We start from the raw sequence: 22,133 nt of genomic DNA, 5'->3' as shown, positions 1-22,133 counted from the left end.
CTCTTTTCCTCTCCTGTTTCCTAAAAATGTCTCCCCACCTTGCTTTTTTCATCTTGGTCCTTTTTTGCAGAAGTCTTTTAAAATCACTTATATCTTTCTCCTGTAAAAAGCAGTATATATATATATGTATATATATACACACACACAAACACTCCTATTTATTTTTATTTTTTCTTGTAGCTTTTTGGAATAAGTTGACTCTCTACATCCCACTTTCCAGGAAAGAGAATGTGGCTGCCTGCTGTTTCTGTTGCCCTTTTGCCTGGATATTAAATCCAAGCCTCTGCCGAGCCTGCCAACTGTTTAATCAGAAATAGTCAGAAGGCCCTCCTTCCTAATATTGCAGCTGACTGTGAAGTCTTCATTATCTTACATCTGCATTTGTGCAGTGCAATTATACAGAAGCAATTATTTTCCTAAAAAGCTTATAATTTAAACAGGAGAAGGAGAGAGTATGAAAAATGCATATAGCATCTAAAGCAAAGACTTGTACCTGTATAATTGATGCCACATATATTTCAGTTTTTACTTGCTTTGCTTTGTTAGTAACCTTCAGCTGTTGCTTTCCGTTTTACTCCTTTTATACATTCCTGACACTGGTATGTGAGAAGGGACAAAACAAGGAGATGCCTAGAAAGCAAAGCAAAGGAAAAAGAAAACAGACCAAAGGAAAAACTGGTCTTTGGAAGAGAGGAAGTCAAGAGGTCTGAGTATAGGGTATGTAACTGTTCATCAAAAAAAGATGCTTTATGTTACAGACAGCAGATCCTGTTGTTAATGTCCTTGTGTAAACTGGTTTGGTAATTGTTCAGCAAGGAAGATAGCGGAAGAGTCATCTGAAAACACCTTATATTAGTGTTAGAAGCAGTTAATTTCTGCCTCTAAGCAGCTGTTACTGCTCCTGCCAGGAATATTTTGGAAGGGCTAGTCGGCAGCTTCCATCCTCCCACCAGTGAAGCAATGTCCACTGTAGGATTCCAGTACGAAGGAGTACTTTGTCTAGGGACAAAGATACTATCTGTCAGCGCAGAGCCAGAGTGAGCAGGTGAGTGCTTTACTTGAGCAGCTTGGGGCACTGGTTTTCACAAGGCTAAGAGCTTTGTCTTGTTCAGAGGAGCAAGATAGGTAGTTCAGGACATCTTTGTTACAGCACTTAGGTGGAGTTCGGTACAAATCTGAGGAAAGCAAAAAAAGATACTCAAAAACATACTCTTGTTTATTGCATACAGCAGTGTGGTCTCAGAAGAGTGAAAGAATACAGATTTCAAGGGGGAAAAAAAGCCAAGCGTAAAGCAAAAGGAATATAGCTGGTAGGTGCTGTTGCATTTTAAATGAATCGGAGCTATTCTGCTGCTGATGTGGTAGCTGTCCCCCAACTGTTCACACTTCCAGGCTGGCTGTTACTTCATTTTGGTAGACACAGAATGATGAGCTGTAGCAAGGAAGAAATGGGCAGCTAATAGTGTAGAGAGGTAGAGACAATGTATCTGGCTTTAATACTATTGATAATTTAGTTCATGGGATGGAGTGTCTCTTCTAAATGGCACTTTTCAGTCTCTCCAGCCTATTCTAAGTGAGATATATGTGCCTTGTGGCCAGAGATGAATTGTGGAGATAGGACCTATGAATCAATCTTTGCTGTGTGGTCTCTTTTTTCCTTCTTTTTATTCTTTTTTTTTTTTTTTCCTTTTTATTTTTCTTTCTTTGTTTTTTTTAATTTAAGCCAAGAGTTGATTAGATGCTTGGCAATGATTACTATCCATTGGCACCTCCCATTGGGAGCACACTCCAAGTACCAGCCTTCAGCTCTTTCAAGCAGGGGAGGTTAAGCAGGCTGCTTACTGAGCAAAAGGAATTTCTCCTCCCAGGAGAGCTGGAGTGCTGTTTCCCTGGCTAAGAATGCTATAATTCCTTTACAAGTGACAAGCAGGCTGCTACCATCTGCTGGCGAATGGCAGCAGAATGGTGGAGTTTGGGTGAAAATTTTCTCGCGGACTAAGAGAACAATTAGTTTTCATTATGCTGAATTCACACATTTCCTTGTAAGAAGTTATGTGATTTTATTTTGGTGTTAGAATGTTTCCTAGTTGTAGTGTATGTATTTTTTGTTTTGAAGCATAAATATGTGAGATGAGGGTTCTAACAAAAGCCACAGAAAATACCAGCAGGAACAGGGCATCTTTTTACCTTTTAAGGCACAGCAGCAATGTCTTGCAAAAGAAGACTGAGACCATCCAGAAATTTTTTAAGCACTTTTTTTTTTGTCTTCATGGGAACACCTGGATGTATTTGGAAACCATGTGGTACTATGTGATGATAGTCTCTTTCAAAGATGAGGTGATAGACTTGTTGTTTTAGAACCACACAGCTTTGTAGGGTGTCTTGCTTTGTTCAGTCACTCAGGTGTGTCAAGAAGGAAGAACTTGAAAAAAAGAGTAGTTATTGTGTATGTGGTTCCCTCAGCTTCCCATGAAAGAAGCAGATGGTTGGGGGTCCCGGGAGGTAGAAGGAATGGGGCCATTAGGCTGTCAGTGGCTTGTGAAAAGCAGAAGCATCTGCCAGAATGGAGACTTGTTCAGCAGCAGGGGAGCCAGCAGCAGCAGATGATCTCTGCCTTGAGCCGTCAGTGGCAGAGTCATCCGCTGGGGAATTGCTGTTGTGGGCGTAGCACAGGTAACCTTGGTAAAATCTCATTGGTCTGCCAGGCTGAAAAAAAGGGGCTGTGAAGGTTTGATGCACATGTACTGGCATCTTAACTGCCCACTTTTACTGTCTGGTAACTTCTAAAATCACAAACTATTTTAAAGCATTCCTTACCTATTCTCAGCTGAAAATTTGTCAAAATGTCGTGTTTCAGGATGTGATTTTCAGAATAGCAGCATGAACCATTCTAGATGCAGCAAAGAATAACTTAAAACTGTGGCATTTGGAAAAAGTAAAAAAATTTTGCTAGGGGTCTTCTTTTCTCTTGTATCACACAGCATACTCTTCTAAGACATGCCTTTTTAGTGTTAAGAAATATTTTATACAGCTGCAGTTCAATCTCTGCTGCAGTAGTTCTTATGCTCTTATTGACTGCTCTGCACGGGAAACAGTGTTCCAGGGGAGAATGACCTTCTGTTGCAGCAGTGTGATAGTACGTAAAAGATGAGATAAAGTGGGGAGGGCAGAATGCCTCTGAGGAACAAGACTAGAAATTCATATCTGCATTCAAAAAGAATCGTCAATTTAGGTTCTGTCCTGTTAAAATAATTAATCCCAGTCAGCCACATCTAAAAGCGAGAATAAAGTACTCAGGTACAGAGCTCTGTTTCAGAACTCCTCAAGCTGCACTTTGTGAGTACTTGGCATAGGTGAATCTGGGACTATTGCCAGTACATAATATCCTTCTAGAGCTGACTTCAGAGCCAGGAAAAGACATTTTCTGTGGATGAAGTTTGGTTTTACTCCCATGAGAGAGTGAGTTACATTGCAGTTTGGCTAGTGGTCGGTATATTTTGGTGTGCATTTCAATATTGGTTTAGCCTTTCTTTTTAATCTTTGGAAACCTGCATTCATGTTCTGACAGGCAATAATAAACTGCTTGTGTGTCTCTTTCTAGGCCTCAGGGATACTTCCCTTGCATCATAAATACCGCAGTAGTTTGTTGTGCTTAGAAGGTAGACACTATTTAGTAGGAAGCACTGAAGATCAGGCTCAGGATTCTTTGGCATACCTGTAAAGAGAAGGTGTTACTCAAAACTGCAGTTGTAGATGTCACGAGAACTGACGTCTCACAAGCTTTTTCTGTTAGTTGCATCTGCTTTGATTTGAAGAGCCCCCCCTAGTTTATGGCTGGAGCTAGTTTTGCTTTCATCTTCCTTCAGGCATTTAAATACAAACTATAGTTATCTCTGCATAGCACAGAATAGCAGGAAGAGCAATAACTGTCAGATATTCTCAGAGGGTTTGGAAATACTGTAATCAACCCCCTGTTTACTATGCAGAGTGAGGAACTTTGCTGTGGCTGTTAGCTTTGGCCACGTCTGTTGTGCAGATCTCCGCTGCAGCATGTGTGCTGATGAGGGATGGAAGATGTGTGGTCCGGGGGATGTGGCCATGTTGGCAAACGAGCGTCCCCGTATGGTGGGAAGGCCGCGCTCGTGTCCAGTGCCAGGTGCGCCGCTGGCTTGAGCACAGCTGTTCCTGTGTGGTACAGGTGGAGCTCGCTGGGAATGGCAATAGAGCAGTGTAGTTTGACACCGGCTTTCCTAGTAGCAGCCGTGATTTTAGATCATGTCATCATCCCTGTGTGCAGGCAGGGACCAAAGGCAACTTCTCACAGCCCGAATTCAAGGTGAATTGTACCAATTATACCATGGTAGTTCCTATCTTCATTTTCTGCCAGTAGTTAATTCACTTTTTCATTTTTAAACAGTTGCAATCTCCTAGCATTTGGTGAATTCTACCAGGTATGGCTATATCTTTTTTTTTTAAGGGAAAAATGTCAACCAGTCAGAAATCAGCTTTCATCAGAATCAGATTAATTAGCAAAAATCACTTAGTGTATACATTCAAGAAATAAAATGGCTGTCTGAATGAGATGTGCTTTAGAACTCTTCCTTAGGTCATTTCTTAAGTCATTTAGGATGAAGTGAAGGTGAGAGATTTCCTTTCTGCTTTCACAGTTGTCTGGTATTATGGTCAAATACATCACTGACTAGTTGAGCTAATAGGGTTTAACTAATGAAAATTGAACGTGGTCATCAGATGAGTCTGAGCTACTTTGACAATAGTTGTATGAGCATCCTTGTTGTACTGCAAGTGCTTTTTTTGGACAGGTACCATTTCTGTGATGATGAGGTGTTTTGCTATGCTGGCATCTTCTCCTGCTCCAGATAAACCCTTTTTGATCACCTGTGAAAAAATATTCAACTTGTGCATGATCTTTTTCAATTGCTAGTGATAAAAATGGTGTAACCAAATTTCTTTCATGGTGGTGTCTTCTAAATCATTATTTGACATGCTGATTCTCCTTTTAAAGCTGCTGTAGACTCAAAGACACTCTTTTTCCTCCTATTTTAATAGTGATGTCATTGTCAGGTAATGAAACATGGGCCAGTAAAACAGATTTAAGAAGGATTTCAAATTCTTTCTGAATGGCTGAACATTTCTATCTCTTGCTTGATTAGCACAGCTGAAATTTTCGTAGTTTAAAAGAGCTTATGTTTTTACCTGTTTGAAAGGCAAACAAAAAAAAATTGTGTGGTGTAGAAAGATAGTTTAACATGATTTATCAAATTTTTCTTTTTGCTGGAATGTGGTTGATAAACTTACCAGGAAAATACAGGTGTTCAGAAAAATGACTCCAATCTTCATGACTGTTTTTTGGTTTTCCTTTCAGAAATGTTCCCATTGCCAGGAACCGGGAGCCACCTTAGGCTGCTACAACAAAGGCTGCTCCTTCCGATACCATTACCCATGTGCCATCGATGCAGGTAGGAACAAATGACATCTTAACTGTATTCCGTAATTACTCACATCATACGACACTAAATAATTCTGAGGTACTTTACAAATTACTCGCTCTCAGTTTTTCTCCTACTGCAAAGATAAAGTAATAAAAATGGCGAGAAACGGCATGAGATAAACAGTGTACAGTAACATGTTGGGACAAGATGGAGCTTGTAATGAAGAGGAATCTGCCTGAAAGAGCAGAAAAAGCCTGGTTTGGGGGAGTGCAGCTGCAGTCACTGAATTTGGCTGCAGTGTGAGACCTGATCGCTCCCTGCCAAAAATAGAAACCCTTTGTTAAAAGGATGTGTAGCAAGGGATTTCTTCTTTCAGGGTTACATGCCTATGGGTGATCCTAGTAATGACTTGTAGTGTTTGTGTCTGTAGAATCATCATTTCCATTTGTAACACAACCTTCCTTCTCCCTCCTAAGAAGTAGTTCAGCCAGTCTCTTGAGTAGGTCAAATTTTCACTGTTAGATAAGCTAATTGTTTGATGATACTATTTCCATCTGTGAGCCTGGACTTGTGAGTTTGGTGGATTCTGTGCAATAATGACAGTTTTTCATGGAGATAAGCTTTTTTCTTGGGTAAAAAAAAATCCAACCTCAGAGTAAATAATACCCCACTTTTCCAGTACCCTGTATCTCACTTCTCCTGTCATACAAAACTTTGTCTGATAAAAAGCAGGAAAGGATTCAAGATTATAACTCTAGACTGGAAAACAATTGCAAGCTTCCTGTTTGTTATTCCCATTCCACAGCAACTCATTTGTTCACCACCCATTTTATGCTGTTTTCCAAATGTTAGAGTATTTGAAGTAGGAATGCTCATTTCTGAATGACTGCACTGCACCTCTCACTGTGAAGTCCCTCCCTATTGGAGATATGCATTCTATTCCAATAGGAATGGTATTATTAAATTAATATTGCAGTGGAATATTCTACTACCACAGTACTACTACTACTAGTAGAGAGAATATTTGACTTCACGTGAAAGAAAGATTCATCAGGTTGCAAAAATCACATACTCAAAAAATACCGGAAATAAGGGTGTCCATGTAAATGTAATTTTGGTCTTTCATGAATCTGTCTTACAGTAATCACCTAATTAAAGGCTGATATCTCTTTTCATAAGGCCTTACCTCAGCCTGTAGGATGGAAGGGTACTCATTCATGAACATATGTTGTCCTTGCTGGATCTGTGTCGTACTTACTGCAGATGATTCCTTTTCAGTTCTGAAAGTAGAACTGGGAAATTTCCTGTGATACTCATCTCCGTCATGCCTGAGAGTTTCATGAACGTTAATAAACTTGGTTTTGTACAGTGTTTGAGACACACAATCTCCAATCAGATTCACATTCGTATTTTGTTTAGTATGTATTTGTTTCTGGTTTGTGACCTGCCCTTTTCAATACCATGAAAAAACAAAAATAAATTATAGTGAATGTTCCCAAAAATTTGAGGGCTTAATTTAAATTCATGTTTTACTAGACACAGTATGTAGCATTTTCTGGGTTCTAAATTCAGATATCAAAATTCATATACTGTCCTTTTTCTTCAGATATATTAACTCTACTCCACTTCAGCAAATGTATGATCATCCAAAATGATAAATATACTGAACAATCACGATTGAATCGCAAGAGCAGTTTGTGTCATGCATGGAAGATGCAGTGTCATGTACAAAAACCAGTATATAATCATAGTATTTAGTCCATTTTAAATGTAACATGTCTGCTATATAATATCTAGACCTGGGTTAGATTAAATTTGGCTTTTTTTCACTTTTGTCTTGACTTTGCAACCTGTGAGATTTTTTTAGAGTAGCTTTTTGTGTTCAAGTTCCAAGGCTACACTTACTTCATTTTCTTTTAATTTTGTTATGAGACATCATGTTGTCATGTGGCCATCTGTCGGAGTGCACAATTCCAAGCTAATTTCCCTCCTTTGAGTAATACGGCAGTAATAAATTGCAAGAGCTGCATGGAGATGGGATACTTGGACTGTGAGTTTCACAAACATATTTTAAAAATAGCGGAGGAGTTGGTAAAACTGGTGAGTCTCTGGTTTCACTCCCAGAAGAGTATGGTTTAGTGAGAACAAAAGACTTCATTGGTGCTTTTTTAAATACATTTTCCTATCTGTATGTCTGATATGTTCTCCTCTCTGGCTTCTCATACCACCCACAGGCCTTTTATCTAGTTGGTCTCAGGCTCCTCTTTACAAATTTCTTACTCCAGTCTCTTTGTAAGACCCAATTCCTCCTAATTATTTCTGACTTTTCCTTTGTCCAGTTTTCCAGCTCTCACTCTGGCTTCCTCCTCTCTGCTCTTACTTCACCTTCTTCTCTCCTTTCTTGTTTTCTCCTTTTTTTTTTCCTCTCTGGGCTTTATCACTGCCATTTGGTTCTCCTAACTCAGCTCCCTGTCACACCCCACCCTACTAGTCCTGGTTGGTTCTCGTATATTGTCCTTTATATTCTCTGTTTCACCTTTCTATGCCTTGTTCCAATCAGTTCTTTGTCTTAGCCTTCTGCTGGCACTTGTCCTTAATTTCCTGCTCCTGACTTCTAGTAGCACTGGTCTCCCTCCTGCTAGCCTCCATTCTTTCTGTATCTTGATTGCCTTTCTCAGTACTGTTCTCACTTCTGCCTGCTGGACCAGTGCTTCCGAATTTGCAGTTTTGAAATGGTCACTTTGTTCTTTTGGGTTGCATGAGTCTTAGAAATGTCCCCTGACAGCTTCACTGCTTTTGGGTCTGGTGCCTGAATCTGAGGGCAGAGGTTCATTTACAGGAAAGCCCTGATCACCCCCAGACAGAAGTAGATTTGGTGGAATTTTTAAAAGGACCTAGCTATTAAAATGTAACAAGCTCCTTCTGAAGTGCACATGAAAATCCCCATGTCACCTTTCAAGGAGTTCTATTTGCTGTTTTTGTGGTAGCTGGCAAGGGTATGCCTTAGCTAAAATCCAGGTCCTACTGAAAATCAGGATATTGTAGAGCTTTTCAGAGAAAATAATCCTGGGATGTTTAACATGGGCAGAATAACTTTTTTCCAAGAAAGAGTTTTAAGGAAATCATTGGGCTGCTTCAGCTGAAGTTTTCAACCAAAACAAATAAAAGAGCCCCATCTTGAAGTAGATTCTCAGCATTCAAAATATCAGCCTGATGGTGTGACAGTAAAAGACCTTGTTTGCAGTTGGTTTTATCTGTGGGTGTAATCAAGCTGTCTTAATCTACAGACACTCTTCCAATAAATCTGTGTAAAAGAAATAAGCTATGTAGCATAAGACCTGATTTTCATTTATGCCGAAGCAGAAAATGTAGGCTTCCTTGAGAAACAAATCAACATTATTTTCTCTTTGCTCAGCCTGCTGTCTGCCTGTAAACCCTTTTTATTGGTTTTGCAGTTCTACTGTCTTTCTGTAGTGAAACTGTAGAGGTGCTTCTCAGTTTCCTTGAGCTCAGTGGTAGTGCCATTTTGAAGTCAACCACCCTGCTTTGAAGGATGGTGCCACCTTGCTGTATTTAGGATCTGTCACAGATCTGTTCTGAATCCTCAGAAGTGTGTGTTAACATTTACAAGGGCTCTCAGGCTTTTGGAATATGTATGACTGGTTTTGTATCTAAAAGAAATAAAGCCAAACAGAAAACACTTGCTAGAGTGTTTTTTAGGGTATGTTGAGTCATACACACTTGGTTTGTCTGAATTCCTGGAAGTGACTGTGCCTTAGTTGAGATGAAGTAGCCATGTTGCATTCTGAAGCAGTTGCAGTGTGAGCTGAAGCGTTTCTGCCTTTGCGTCCGTGTTGGTCCCTGTCAGTTCCTGCACCTTGGGAAAGGCAGTACATTTTTGGGAAAGGGCTGGAGGCTGGAACGTGTCGAACGGCTTCAATTCCTTGCAGCACTGAAGGCAGTCCTGGGGTGGGACCTGGGCTCTGGCTTCTGTGCCAATGGTCTGTGTCCAATCCCACCCCGGTGAGGAACCAGGCTTTGCCCCGCTGTTGCTAATTGAGTGCTGTGCAAGGCACGTGGCTTCGTAAGTTGCCAGTTTGTACATATGGATGCTTTTATATAGCCTAATTCAGGCTGTCTTTTAATCTCCTTTCATAGAAAATAGTCTTTGGCGAAATAGGGTGTAAGAGAGCTGAACATTTCTTATCCATTTACATAAAAATCAAGATCAGTAGTGCCACTTAAGTCATTTTTGTATGGAAATGACTGTGGTTAACATTGTCTGTGTTTGGCTTTCGTCTGTCCAAATTTATGAAGAGCCTCTGATGTCTCAAGATAACTTAGTCCTAGGGATGTCTCCATGGAAACAGGATCTTTGTTTTCTGAAATTTTATATCCTCTCCCTCTGCTTGTTCTTCCCCACCTGGAGTCAGATTCTGATGGTTGCAGCACACTTGTCCCTACAACATATATCACAGGCAGTTCCACTTACAGATTTTTGACTGTAAATTAGGAAAAGATTAACAGCAAAATAAAATGAATTTTCGGAGAACAGAAATCCTGTGTCTTCACAAGTATCATTAAAGATGAGTAACAGGCAGAACACAGAGGGTGAGACAAAAGTATGAAGCTTACAGAAGAATAATTGCTTCTATTAAAAGTGTTTTAGGTTTTCCCTGACTACTTTATGGAGAAAAATCTGTGGAAACAAGGACAAGTCTCAGTTCTTTTCCCTTTCTGCCACAATGAGCTGATCATAGCTCCGTGTCTGCTGACTTCATGACAAATTGTAATCTGTTATATAAAATACTTGGAACTGCTAACCAAAATCCAGGCCAGCTTTGTAATGATGAACAATTTCTGCCTTATTGGTATTCAGCTGATTTTCTACACTGTGCTGATGACATTTTTCATAGTAGTCCTTTAACAGAAATGAAAAAAATTGCTATTAATTAAATCTGCTATTAGTATTTGCAACAAAAATGCTGACCTTAGTAAGAAATTGAGCCCCATACACAGATCAGGCATTAGGTACAAGGTTTCTGGCACTTCTTCCTGATCCTTGTACAGTCTTCCTTTCTGATGTACTAGCTAAAGAACTGCATTCATTACCAATGTTGGGTTTCCAACAAAGAAGAAAACTCCATTCTGTTCTAACATACTGTGTATGTTTTTGATGATTGCTCTGTATATTTTTGATGATTGCTGTATTATGCAGTGATAATTCATGCTGTAGTCTAAATGTATGATTCCTGCCCTTATAATGAGAAGACATTTTGTTTATTTCCTGTGATTTGCTAATGCTGCATTTGAAATTATCTGTGACAGGATTAAGGCTTTTACTCCCCTTTCCTAAAATCTCTCAAGTAACTTAGCCTCTTGCATGCTGTTTCCCTTTGATTGAGGCCAGAGGCATTCATGTTGAAACATTAAGCATTCCGTAGCAGAGGGATGCTCTGCCAAAGCTTGGGTATCTAGAAAGCTTTTCCCTCAAGCTTTAGTTCCAGTCTCCTGCTGTCTGCTAAACTCTTCCAGCAGATTGAAACAGCAGGTAGCACCGGTTATGCTACATACTTAAGAGCGTTTTAAATTAGCACATCTTAGTTACCATTGCACTTGCCTACTTGTGAGCTCTTGGGGTGTGTTGGAGCAGGCAGGAGGTCCTAAGCACCTTGCTGAATTCTCCAGGGCAGCGTTGGTCAGTCGTGCTGGGGTGGGGATGGGTGCTTGCTCTTCCTCAGGAGGTGGCAGCCTTGGGTCAGCCTCCAATGCAAGAGGCAATTGGAACAGAGCGGTATCGGGCGTTTGGGCAGGTCGAGAGGTGACCCTGCAGTTCAGGGTGCCCAGGGGAGGCAGCTGAGTGCTCTCAGGGGAGCACTGCCTTTTCCCGTGGCTGAAGTTCCAGGAGCTGCCAACTTGCATCACTTAGAGGCATAGTCTGGGAGGGGGGATGCGAGGAGAAGCAATCCGTACTCTGGCAGTGCTGCCAAATAAGTGCTCTTTCAAGTGGCAGTATTGCTTACTTTGTTCCTAAATAAGCAGTTCCACACAGGTGCCTCACTTTACGTAATAGGTTTAAATAATTAACTACACCATTTTTTAGATCATAGAAGCTTCACATATATGATTCATGGAAGCAGATCTAAGAGCAGCATGGGGGACCAGACTACCAGAAATAGTGTCACAGTGTAAACTTATCACCAGGATTTGGGATTGCAGATAAACTGTATGCATCCATACCTAGAGATGCACACCCCTTCTCCCCCTGATACTGGCAGGGCCTTGGGGTAAGGGTGGAATGCAACATTTGTACTACGAAGTGCAGAGATTGTCTGTTCAGATTGGATGAATGTGTCCATCTTCCTTGTGGTAAAGCGAAGAAGGCTCGAATAGCTGAAGGGGGTTGGGAGACTTGCTGTTGTCATTCTTGCTGCTTACAGATCGTTGGGAAAACCGGGGCTGCGTGGTAATCCAAGCAGCATTGTCACTTGGGGTGTTCAGTTATTTCGTTTGCTAAAACTTTGGGGGTGGAAGGAATGAAACTGCTAACAAAGTATTCCTGTAAGAGATCTTTGAATAAAAAAATGTATCCTGTGAGGCAAGATTAACACATGTGATGTATTATTTAAATTGGTTTTCATTAAAAAAAATAATCCATTGCTTGTCTTCTCCTCCTTTAGATTGTTTACTAAACGAAGAGAATTTCTCAGTGAGGTGCCCCAAGCACAAGGTAAGAATCCTCTCCTGGATTAGACCTGGGTTTTTTGCTGCCCTCTTCTGGTTTCTAAATTTGGATTAGTAATTTTATTACCTGGATAATGTCTGTAGTCAGAGATGCTTTTAGTTCAATTATTCTGTGATCTATGCTTGTGGTGTATTCTGGGGGCAAACATCAATTTAAGAAGAATACCAAGATTAAGAAGATACAATTTTTGTTCCATCTGCTCAGTGTTTCTTTAGATCCTTGATGACTCTTCAGAAAGCTCAGCTTCATTTCCTGAATTCTGTGATAGAATCAATATGTTGCTCGCTATTCCTGTTTGGATGTTGCATTGAACTGTTGGGTTTTCTCCTTGGATTTACTGAGGATGCAAAGAAGATGAAAATGACTTTATGAAAAAGTTCTCCTGGTTTTTGGAAGCATCTTGTTCTAGTTTACCAGTAGTAACTGGACTGAGTGCAACCACTCGGCCTTCAGTGGATCTGTGGGGTTGTTCTGTAAATCTTTGGTTTGTCAGAAGACTCCCATGCTGCTTCTGCCCAGGGTCTGGGCATCCTTAATAATTGTCCCCGGAGCCTACAAACACAGTGGTGCAAAGAGCTGTCTGTATGGAAAGAGGAGACAAGGTAGACGATACATACTCTCTTATAGCCCTAAGTAATGGGATACGGTGCTGGGAACACCCCTCCCAGCCCTTAAGGGAGGCTACATCCCTGGGAGGTTGTGGATACCAGTCTTCCAGTTTTAAATGGTCAGAAAGTATCCAGAAAAACAACTGTTCTTGTTGCCAGTTGAATACAACAGGAATTGTGCAAGAGTTTGGATGGCTTGTGCTGAAAAGGAATTGATAATAGGAAAGAATTGTTTTGCTTTCTAGCAGGGATTAGTCCCCATCTAGTTCTTGTCTGCAGATCCCTGCCTAGAATTAGACTGACATCTGGTGGTCTTTTGTTTTCACAGATTATTCTTAATCTGTCTTTTGTAAACATACAGGAATTAGCCGCGTGTTCCTTTCTGGATGTTCTACCACAAAATGATGTATTTATATACACGTATTTAAAATACGCTGGAAGATTCAGTGCACATTCAGGCTCTTATCCAGAATTGGCCTACTTTTCATTATATAAAAGAAAATAAATTATTCTGCACAACTGTGGAATAATGTTGACGATGTACAGCAAGCTTAAATTAATGCCTTAATGCTACAAGAATCTGCAGATCTTGCCAAACAAAAATGGGAAGGACGAGCCCCCCATACTGCGTAACGTAACTGCCAAAGTGCCAACCTCTGCTCAACTTTGGATACTTGACTAAAGATAATTGGAGTGTGTCTTGGTTTTGGATGGGATAGTTATTTTCTTCTTGGTACTTAGTTACCAGCTGGGGTAAAACCATGACAGAGGGTTGTGTATTTGAAGGCTGTTTTATTTTACTGCCTGTTGCCTGAAGTATTCCAGAAAAATAGTGTTACATAGATGGCTTGGGTCACTGCTGCTGTATGTGAGCACTTGGCAGTGATGGTGATCAAACCATGAAAGGAAAAGAACTGGTTTAGATTCAGGCATAGAATCCAGCTCTCCCCAAAAAAATCTGAGAGGGCACATGGATTTCTAAAGCAATCTTGCAGGATGGGAGAGGGACAACTACCAGTTAAGTTCATAATGGTATTTCATGAGGCAATAAAATTTTGAATTCTATTCAGATCTTACTGCAGATCACTTTCTTCATTGTATCAAAAACAGAAGTTCAACACCAGCAGCCCTTCTTTGACACTGAAGTTTGTTGACTTTTGCTTAGTAAAGACGCAAATAATTTGTTTGAAGCCAAGTAGAGTTTTCTTTGCTTTCTTTCTCTGCCCTCACCACGTTTCACTAATCTTTACTGGTTTTTTCCCAGTCCTTCTGCAGGGCAGAATATAAACTCACTCTGCTCCTTCATTGTAGTGGCTGGAAAGGAGAATTCCAGACAGTGACAATGCAGGAACAGGAAGGCTGAAAACCATTGCTCTAGAATGACTGGAGAACAAATTGCATCAATTTTTTGCATGATATGAGTATGAGCAGTTGAGAGGAAGAAAGACTTTCAATTAGTCTGTTGAAAGTGATGCTTTTAGGTAACACCAGCTTAGCACTATTAGCAAATTAGTAACTGTCTCATAGCTCACTCTGCCATTCTGTAGCTAATGGGTGGAAGACCTAACTTTATAAATCTCCAGCATTAAGTCCTCCGGTACAGGGCCTCTTACCCTTTGGCAGTCTGTGCCTCACACCAGTAAATACACTTCATCACAGTAAGAGGCTCCTGGAGAGCAAAGGTGTTTCTTGCCTCATTAACTGTGCTTGACACTTGGGGCATAAGCAAGCTAAGTCCAAAGGGACTGGTCCTGCCTTTCTGTGTGCTCCCCAGTGAGCTTTTCCGTTTCCTTCTGTCAGGATTGATGCTTCAACCATCCATGTCCTGAATATGCTACTTATGCAAAATATCAGCTTTTATCACAAGGAAAATGTTGTCTGAAAACTATAATCTTTTGAAGCGTTCCTCTCACAGATTCTCTGTCTGCATCACAGCAAGTGAGGTTGCAACAGACCTGATGAGGATGCTGAGCCATGGAGAGGCCATAAAGGGGATGGGGTATCTCACCTTTTGGTGGCTCAGCCATCTTAGATTGTCTTAAACCATCTGTTTGGGCAATTTTAAAGTGATGCTTCTAAGCTCGTTCTACCTTTTTGTGTTAAATTCTGTGTTTCTTAAAATTAACCAGTCTTTTCTATCTCAGACTCTACTTCTGTGGAATTACGTGCCTTTGTCTCGGGAAAAACTCTGTCTGAAAAGTCTATTTCTGGCTCCAATACTGACTTCTCTTTCTCTCTCTCTCTCACTTTCTGTATGTTCCCTTTCCCTACCCCTGTCTTCCGTTTATCCCTTATTTTCGTTTTCCTCCTCTGTTTGGCTTGCTGGTTTGTCAGCCCCTCCTTCCTTGCTCTCTTCCCTCCTTGCAGAACAAGATGGTGAAGGGCAGCCTCAGCACAGAGCAGTCGGAGCGGGGGTGAGGGGGGAAGTGTACTCCTGGGAATGGATATAAAAGCAAGCACAGGTGAGTGGGAGAGAGCTTCCAGTTCCACCTGCTGCCTTACATCCAGTGCCTTCCCCATTTCTGTGAGAAATCAATGTGCTTTTGTGTATATTCAAAACATTTGTAATATTTTTTTTCTCTGCTACCATCCTGTTCAGTTTTTGTATTTCTGCAGCACTTTCTTCTGTTAAACAGTGAAAGGCAAAGCTTGTTAGCTGTTATAACTGCCTGATTACTGATTACAGCTAAACCAGTGGCAGAAATGTCCTTTTGTATCACATCCATAAGGATCTGAAGGGTTTTTTCTGTGAGTCTCAGAGTAGTTAATAGTAAGCTTCTGTATAAATGAAGTCATTAAAGTATCTTAAATTCTGTATGTAAGGAATAAATAATATTGATGAGTTCAGGATTGTTGTAATCTAGGATTCCTATTTTCTGGAAATGTAGATAGATCCAAGAATAAGTAAATTAGTGTTAGCAGGAGCCCACTGTGTTTCTTTTAGCCCAGATTTTTTCTCTGTTTTGCAAGCAGACATGGGGCATAGAAGGTAGAACTGTATCCAGAAGTGATCACAATTCCATAACTTTGTAATGTGCCCCGAGTTCCACACTGCACTTCCTTCCTGCCTCCTCCTTTGTCTAGGCCCACTGTTCATACAGCCAGGTGTGAGCTTGATGGGGAATTCAGTTTGTCTGAAACAGCTTTTTGCCATGTTAGCATCAGAGCTGGGTCATTTTCCTAATCTGGTTCACTGTGTGGCTGGGAAAATACAGTTGCACAAGGAGCAAGTAGCACTGAGGTGGGAGGAAATGGGATGAGGTTGGGATTTTTTATTCAATTGCAGATGCATTGCAGTTGAAAGGCAGCAGGATGGATTAAAATTAAGTAAGTGCTTGGTTTCAAATTAATACTTGTTGGCACCCTTTCCATGAAACTGCAGCCCAAGAAGGTCTCTTGCCTTCATTTCACTACTCAGTTGCGTTTCTTACTCAAGCTATTTGCTTCTCTGTCTCTTTCTTGCAGTCATGCAGGGGAAGTTGCTCTTTTGTGTCAGTTCTTGGAACTGCTGATGGTAATCCCCTTCCCTCATTGCCGTTCCCTTGCTTCCCAGGCACCTCCCTAAATTAAAATCTTTCCTGTTTTTCAAGTTAAGTAATTGTGAAGTACTTCTAATGGTGCTTTGTGTGAAGGATGAGAGATTAATTGGAAGATTGTGGGGTTTTGGTGCAGTTGCAAAAGACAGGTAGTGTCCCATATAAACACTTTCTGTAAACTGACTGCTGACTTGGTCTAGCTCAGCTGTGCTCTGTGACTTTTCATTTTTAATAGTGTTGGAGTGTTGTTTTAACAGTTACCATGTAAACAGTATTTAACAGTATTCAGTGTTTGAGTAGCTTTCTCCTTCCATGGTAAAGGTCACTGGGATTCCTTTAAGCTTTTCTCTTTTCCTTTAAGTGTAACAAGCAATGTAATTCGTAAAATTAAAGCAGGACCAGAGTCCCACAGCCAAGGTGCCTCTTCTGACTGTTTAACACTAGAGAAGTCTGGTGATTTTTGGGCCATTTCTGTAATGTACTGGTGAACATTACTGTGTCCCGGAGACCTTTTCACAGCTTTCTTCCCTGCATTATTTTCCAGTGATAGCTCTTTTTTTATATATCATAGGAAAGTCTTGACTTAAGACCTTGCAGGCTGTGGAATCTCTGCACTGTATTCACTGTATGCCCTAGATACCTCTCTAAGGCATCATTTTTTTCCAAATCCATTTTTGCCTCAAGTAGTTCTTACCAGAAGGCCCTATTTAGCTATTCCCTTCCAATGTTCAGAATGTCTTAAAAATTAGGTTCTCTAATTCTAACCTGATCTTGCATTCCAAAATAAAAGCCATGCAAATCTAAAAGATCTAATTATAACAAAAAATAAAAATAAAAATATCGTATTACTGTGGTAATTAAAGAACTTTAGGGGAATGCTGTAGCAGTCCAGGTAGTACTGGAACTGCCCTTCTGCTGGCCTTAGTGTAAGATAAAATGGATACTCAATTGCAAGATTATTGGGCTGTTTTAGTCCTGGTTCACTCCCAGGCCTAGCAAGTTAAGAAAAATCCTGCATATTGGATAATATCCAGGCAAGTCAGTGTATTCTGTCTTTGTTGCTTCTCTCTCCCTGAGCCAGTTGCCTCTAGAACATTTGGATCAAGTCCAGATCTGGAGAGTGACTGTGAGAGTGAGTCTGGTGCTCTGGATCTTGTCCAGGAACGAGGCAGGACTCTCTCTCTCTCTCTCTCTCTCTCTCTCTGTGTTGAGCCTGTTTCTTCCCTGAGCTGGTGCCTAATGCTCTGGACCAGTTCCAGGCATGGGCAAGCTGCAGTTGTACAGGAGCCAGAGACAGCAACACGGCCTTGACACTCCTTCAGCGAGGGCTCACAGTTGCGCAGTAATGAAACCACAAAGGGCAGCTGCCTGAACTTTCTAGGAACCTCCCCTTTTCCTCTTCAGCTGGTGCTCTGCAACATTGCCCGTCTGGTTTTTGTATGTACTTGCCTGACTCTTTACTCGCTCTCTGCCTGGCACCCCTGGATGGGGGATATTTGCAGCCAAGAGTTAGGCTTGCTGGGATGTAATCTAATTGGTGTGCTGATGATCAGAGCAGCACTGACTTCTGCATCACACTTAGTCAGGGTTCCTGGAGTTTAATTGCCAGCTATGAACGAACATGGGTGTTACTTGCTCCCAGGCACACCTCTAATTCCATTAACTGCTTTCCATCTGCATCACTTATGGTGCAAGTTTTTTTCCTTTTCCCAAACTCATTAGGTGGTAGGAAGGGAATTACCTAAGTTATATCCAAGTAAATAAGTAACCTTACTAGATAAATAAATAAATTTCTGGGCTCACTTGTGTTGTGGGGTAAGGGAAGAAAGGATTACATTATTTCAAGCTTTGCTTTCTCTTTGTGTAGATTAAGAATGAGAACCATAACTTAGAGGAATTAAATTTCAATTTTGTAGTTTCTCTTTTGAAGTGAGCCTCCAGCAACTTAGCAAACTCCTGAAGTTCATTTTGTCACCTTAGAGAATTTCTGGACAGGGAGAACATGTGCCAAGCACTTGGATATTTCCACATTTGTCTTGGAAAGATATCACAAGTTTAGTCCTTCCACAAACTGTCTCCATAATATGAAAATCAGATTAAAAAAGCAGCAGAAAGAAATATCACCTGCCCTTCAATTAGTTAAACCACACACGGCTTCACCTTTAACTAGTGAAATCTGGCCATGTTCCAGGTTTGGCTTCTGGACTTCTGTAATTTTGATACTAGTTTCACTGTCTGCTACATATTCACTGGAAACCACCATTGGATGGTAGCAGCATGACCTATAGGGAAACATTTGGGTGTGGTCCCTCATGGCATCCCAGGAGCTGTCGCTGCCTTGGGACATGCTTGGCTCCTCTGTTTCCCATTCTCATGGTTGATGTGAGGAGTGGACATGCGGTGAGTGAGCTCCTGCCTGGCTGCTGAAGGTAGACGTTCTGTGAGAGTGCCGGGCCATGGTGGCACAGATCATCCTGCCATCCCAGACCTCCTTCAGAACTGGGCTTCTTTAATTTTTTTTTGCTGGTTGTTAAACTAAGACTTTTTATCACATGGATTAACTTCTATAAACTATTTGCCATTGTGTATATCTGCTCTTGGTCCACAAAACTAAAAAGCTCTTGGTGTTGCTGCTGTGGTAGGCTGCAGAGTGGGTTTTTCCAAAGCCTGAGGGGCCTGTTTGCAAATGGAGGGAAAGGAGCCATTTCAATATTATTTTGACTTTGTTTTTCAGGTTAGGCTGTTGAGATAAAAAGCGGTGGACATTCGTGACTGAATGGAATCTCTCCCACTGTGCAGCCATGCCCCCTCTCGACGTGCCTGCCAATGCCAGCACTTCCTTCATAAATTCTTACATCACACTCAAGACTGATGACATCACAGAATCTGACCAAGGAGTCTGAACCAGCTGTTTCCATGGACACAATCTCCATAGTGACAGTGGGGAGGGGAGGGGGAAAAAGGAAACAGGTGGGGGGAATTAAAGAGGGAGGGATAAATATATATATATATAAAGATCTATTTTTTAGTCTTGAAAGACTTTGTTTTAAATGAAAGGTGCGCTATATCCCTTTTGATGCTTTTGATTAAAATTTTTAAAACCCCATATAAATTAAAAAAGAAACCTATAGCTAAAGTAAATATTAAATCCGAAGTTAAAGCAAGGTATGTGGAGCTTAACATTTTGTGGGAAAGAATAGGAAAACTGGGAGTAGTCCAAACAGGACTTGTCTCTGTTCCTCTTGCTTTCTTTCTCACAATATCTAATGAAATTCAGTTTTGAAAGGCAAATAAAATACTGATAAATTGTTTGTAGGGTGTGAGAGGAAGGCTTGGATGGTTGCAGGTAATTTGGTGTCAGCAGTTGTGTCTGAGGGGTAGGGAGGTTTCCATTTTTGAGAAACACTATTAACAATGTACGCTTGAACAACATCTGCAGACTCTTGGGTCCTGAGACTCATGAAGAGGTGGCTGCTGCTTGCTAGGTCCCATACACCTCATTGGTGTGAGAACACCTGTACCACGCAGGGGAAGGCAGTGTCTGTCCTGTGTGGCCACAATGTGACCCCCAGATTCCAAGAAGCTGCCTTCAGTTTGGGAGGCAGGTGAGAGGAAGACATGGTTTACCTGCCAGAGTGGGGAATGAAAGGAAGTCTGAATGTTGGTGGAGTCAATGTATCTTTAAACTGATTGGGGTAAATCCGCTTGGCCCTTTTTAAATTTTATGTTTTTGCTTTTCCTAAGGAAGGAAGAGGCAATGTCAGTGTAAAAGCCTACACGGTATGGTTATTTGGGGTCAGGTTTTTTCTTTTTTTCCCTTTTTTTCTTTTTTTTCATTTTTTTCATTTTTTTCTTTTTTTCTTTTTTTTTTTTTGTAAATTATGGAAATTTAAAACACTTGGGTTTTACGAACAAAAACAACAAAAAAAATCAATTTTTTCTTGTTAAGGCCTTAAGAAAGGGGTTAGTGCATCTTTCAGGGGTCACTCTGCCATGGGAATAAAAATAGCTGTTTCACAAACAGTTTTATATAAAAAAAGCTTAAAAAACCAAAAAAACTAATAAACTTCATTTTAACCTTGTCTCCTTTTGTTTTGTGCGAACTTGATTTGTTTAAAAGGACAGAGACAGTACTATCTGCTGCTTTTTTGTTTCTTTGCCTTCATCGGTTCTGCCTTCAGTGATGACCTTCTGAACTGGCCCAGCAAGAGGAAGACCACAAAGGCTTTGAAAAACTAAAGCTTAGGATTTGTTTGATGTTCAGAGTTAACAAGCCAATGACTGGATGAATTTTCTGTTTGTGTGAGTTGGTGGTGTTTCACCAAGTCACTGACTTCTTTCACTCATAGGATGGTAGCCTATCCTAGCGATATCAAACAGCGTGGTGTTTACTGGGAAGTCAACTAGAGATAGGGATCTAACCAGCATGACATGGATAAAAAATTGGGGTTGATATTGTGGGGAGGGAAGAACTATTTTAAAAGTTATGTACTGGATGCTTGCTCAGCTACTCACATTTTGGAGTATTCAGCACATAAAAATAAAATCTATGATAGCTCATATTAAGATATCTATTTTAACTCTATTTTTAAAAGATCGATTTAAAGATTTGGGAGATAATTTGGCAGTTATTTATTTCTAGAAGTTGCTACTCTCACTCATAAATATTTGGAAAGAACGGGCAGCCTTCTGCTTACTCCTTTCCCAGTAGCAGCTACTGAAGTTAGTATGTCCTTTACATTAAGAAATAGACCTGTTGTGATAAATGTCACTAATGTGTCATGAATTGGTGCTGAAAATATTTAACTGCTGGTGTAGTCAGAAAAAAGTCATTTTTAGCATAGTTAATGTGATTGAGTAAATGACTTCTTTTCAACTGAATAAAAATAGTTTTTTTTTTCATAGTGTCTGTTCTATTCTACATATTCAAAAAAAAAATCCTGTTATTGCATTGATTTTATATTGGTGAAGAATCAACTCTGTAGCACTGTGACAGCAGAACAGTGTGTGCTGGAACTGCTGAATTTGACACTTTCACTTTGGCTCTTCAGGGTGGTATCACAGCAGAGGCAGAAGGTTTTTGGGTAGCTGGGAGGAGGGAGCCTTGGAGGTTTTCCATGTGGGAGCTTGTGGCAAGTATGGAGATTCAGTATTTCCTCATGCACTGTGGTTGAAAAGTAGTGGGAGTTGTGTAGAGCAAATAAAGAAATGGTACCAGAGTCGACTCCATGGGAAGTATTTCTCAGTGGGAAGTGCTTAAAATCCTTCAACTCGGCTGTGGCTTAACCCCCCCAGTGCTGTGGTGAGAGGTGCTCTCCAGTAGAGCAGGATTGTGCTTGGTGGTCCAAGTCTACAGAAACCAGAGCTGTCGTGATTCTAAAACCGAGCCAGGAGGAATTTAAACAATGTGGAATGGCTTCCTGGGAGAATTTGGAAATTATTCAGAAGAGTCATAAAATCCTGTTGGAAATAAAAATTTCTTTTGGCTGAGAAAATACAAAGTGCTGAGTGGATTTTGAAAGCTGTTGTGCAAAACATTTACCTGCTCCATCCTGCAAAAGCAATTAACAGCTTGACATCGTGGTTACCCCAAACCAGAAAGAAAGGTTTGGAAGTCGTGGCTAATTTAGAATTTGTGGAGCAGAAATGACCTGCAGCAGAGCCTTAAAACCTTGAAAGAGATGTTGTATAGAAGAGAATGGGTGGCCTGGCACCCGCTTGGGAATTACCTGTTTGGATGAGGAATGAACTAACGAGAGCTTGGATAAGGCAGCTCATTTTCCAAGTGTTCCTC

At 40.7% G+C, this 22,133-nt stretch overlaps 1 protein-coding gene across 4 annotated transcripts in view; it reads left to right on the top strand.

Annotated features, from left to right (window-relative positions):
- Positions 1-21,205, top strand: part of LOC131591598 (transcription factor 20-like) — a 130,442-nt gene extending 109,237 nt beyond the window's left edge. For 2 of the 4 annotated variants that reach the window (XM_058862444.1, XM_058862441.1), the window contains 4 exons: positions 5,384-5,477; positions 12,131-12,180; positions 15,138-15,265; positions 19,074-21,205. In XM_058862444.1, coding sequence (XP_058718427.1) covers positions 5,384-5,477; positions 12,131-12,180; positions 15,138-15,221 — 228 coding nt within the window. In that variant the 3' untranslated portion in view covers positions 15,222-15,265; positions 19,074-21,205. The remainder of the gene's footprint in view (positions 1-5,383; positions 5,478-12,130; positions 12,181-15,137; positions 15,266-19,073) is intronic. The other 2 variants (XM_058862442.1, XM_058862443.1) reach the window with 2 other exon arrangements.
- Positions 21,206-22,133: the final 928 nt, after the last annotated feature.

Source organism: Poecile atricapillus, chromosome W, assembly GCF_030490865.1.
Source record: "Poecile atricapillus isolate bPoeAtr1 chromosome W, bPoeAtr1.hap1, whole genome shotgun sequence".
Lineage (NCBI taxonomy): Eukaryota > Metazoa > Chordata > Aves > Passeriformes > Paridae > Poecile > Poecile atricapillus.
The sequence above is the reverse complement of the archived record's forward strand: the minus strand, read 5'-3'. Positions and strand labels throughout refer to the sequence as shown.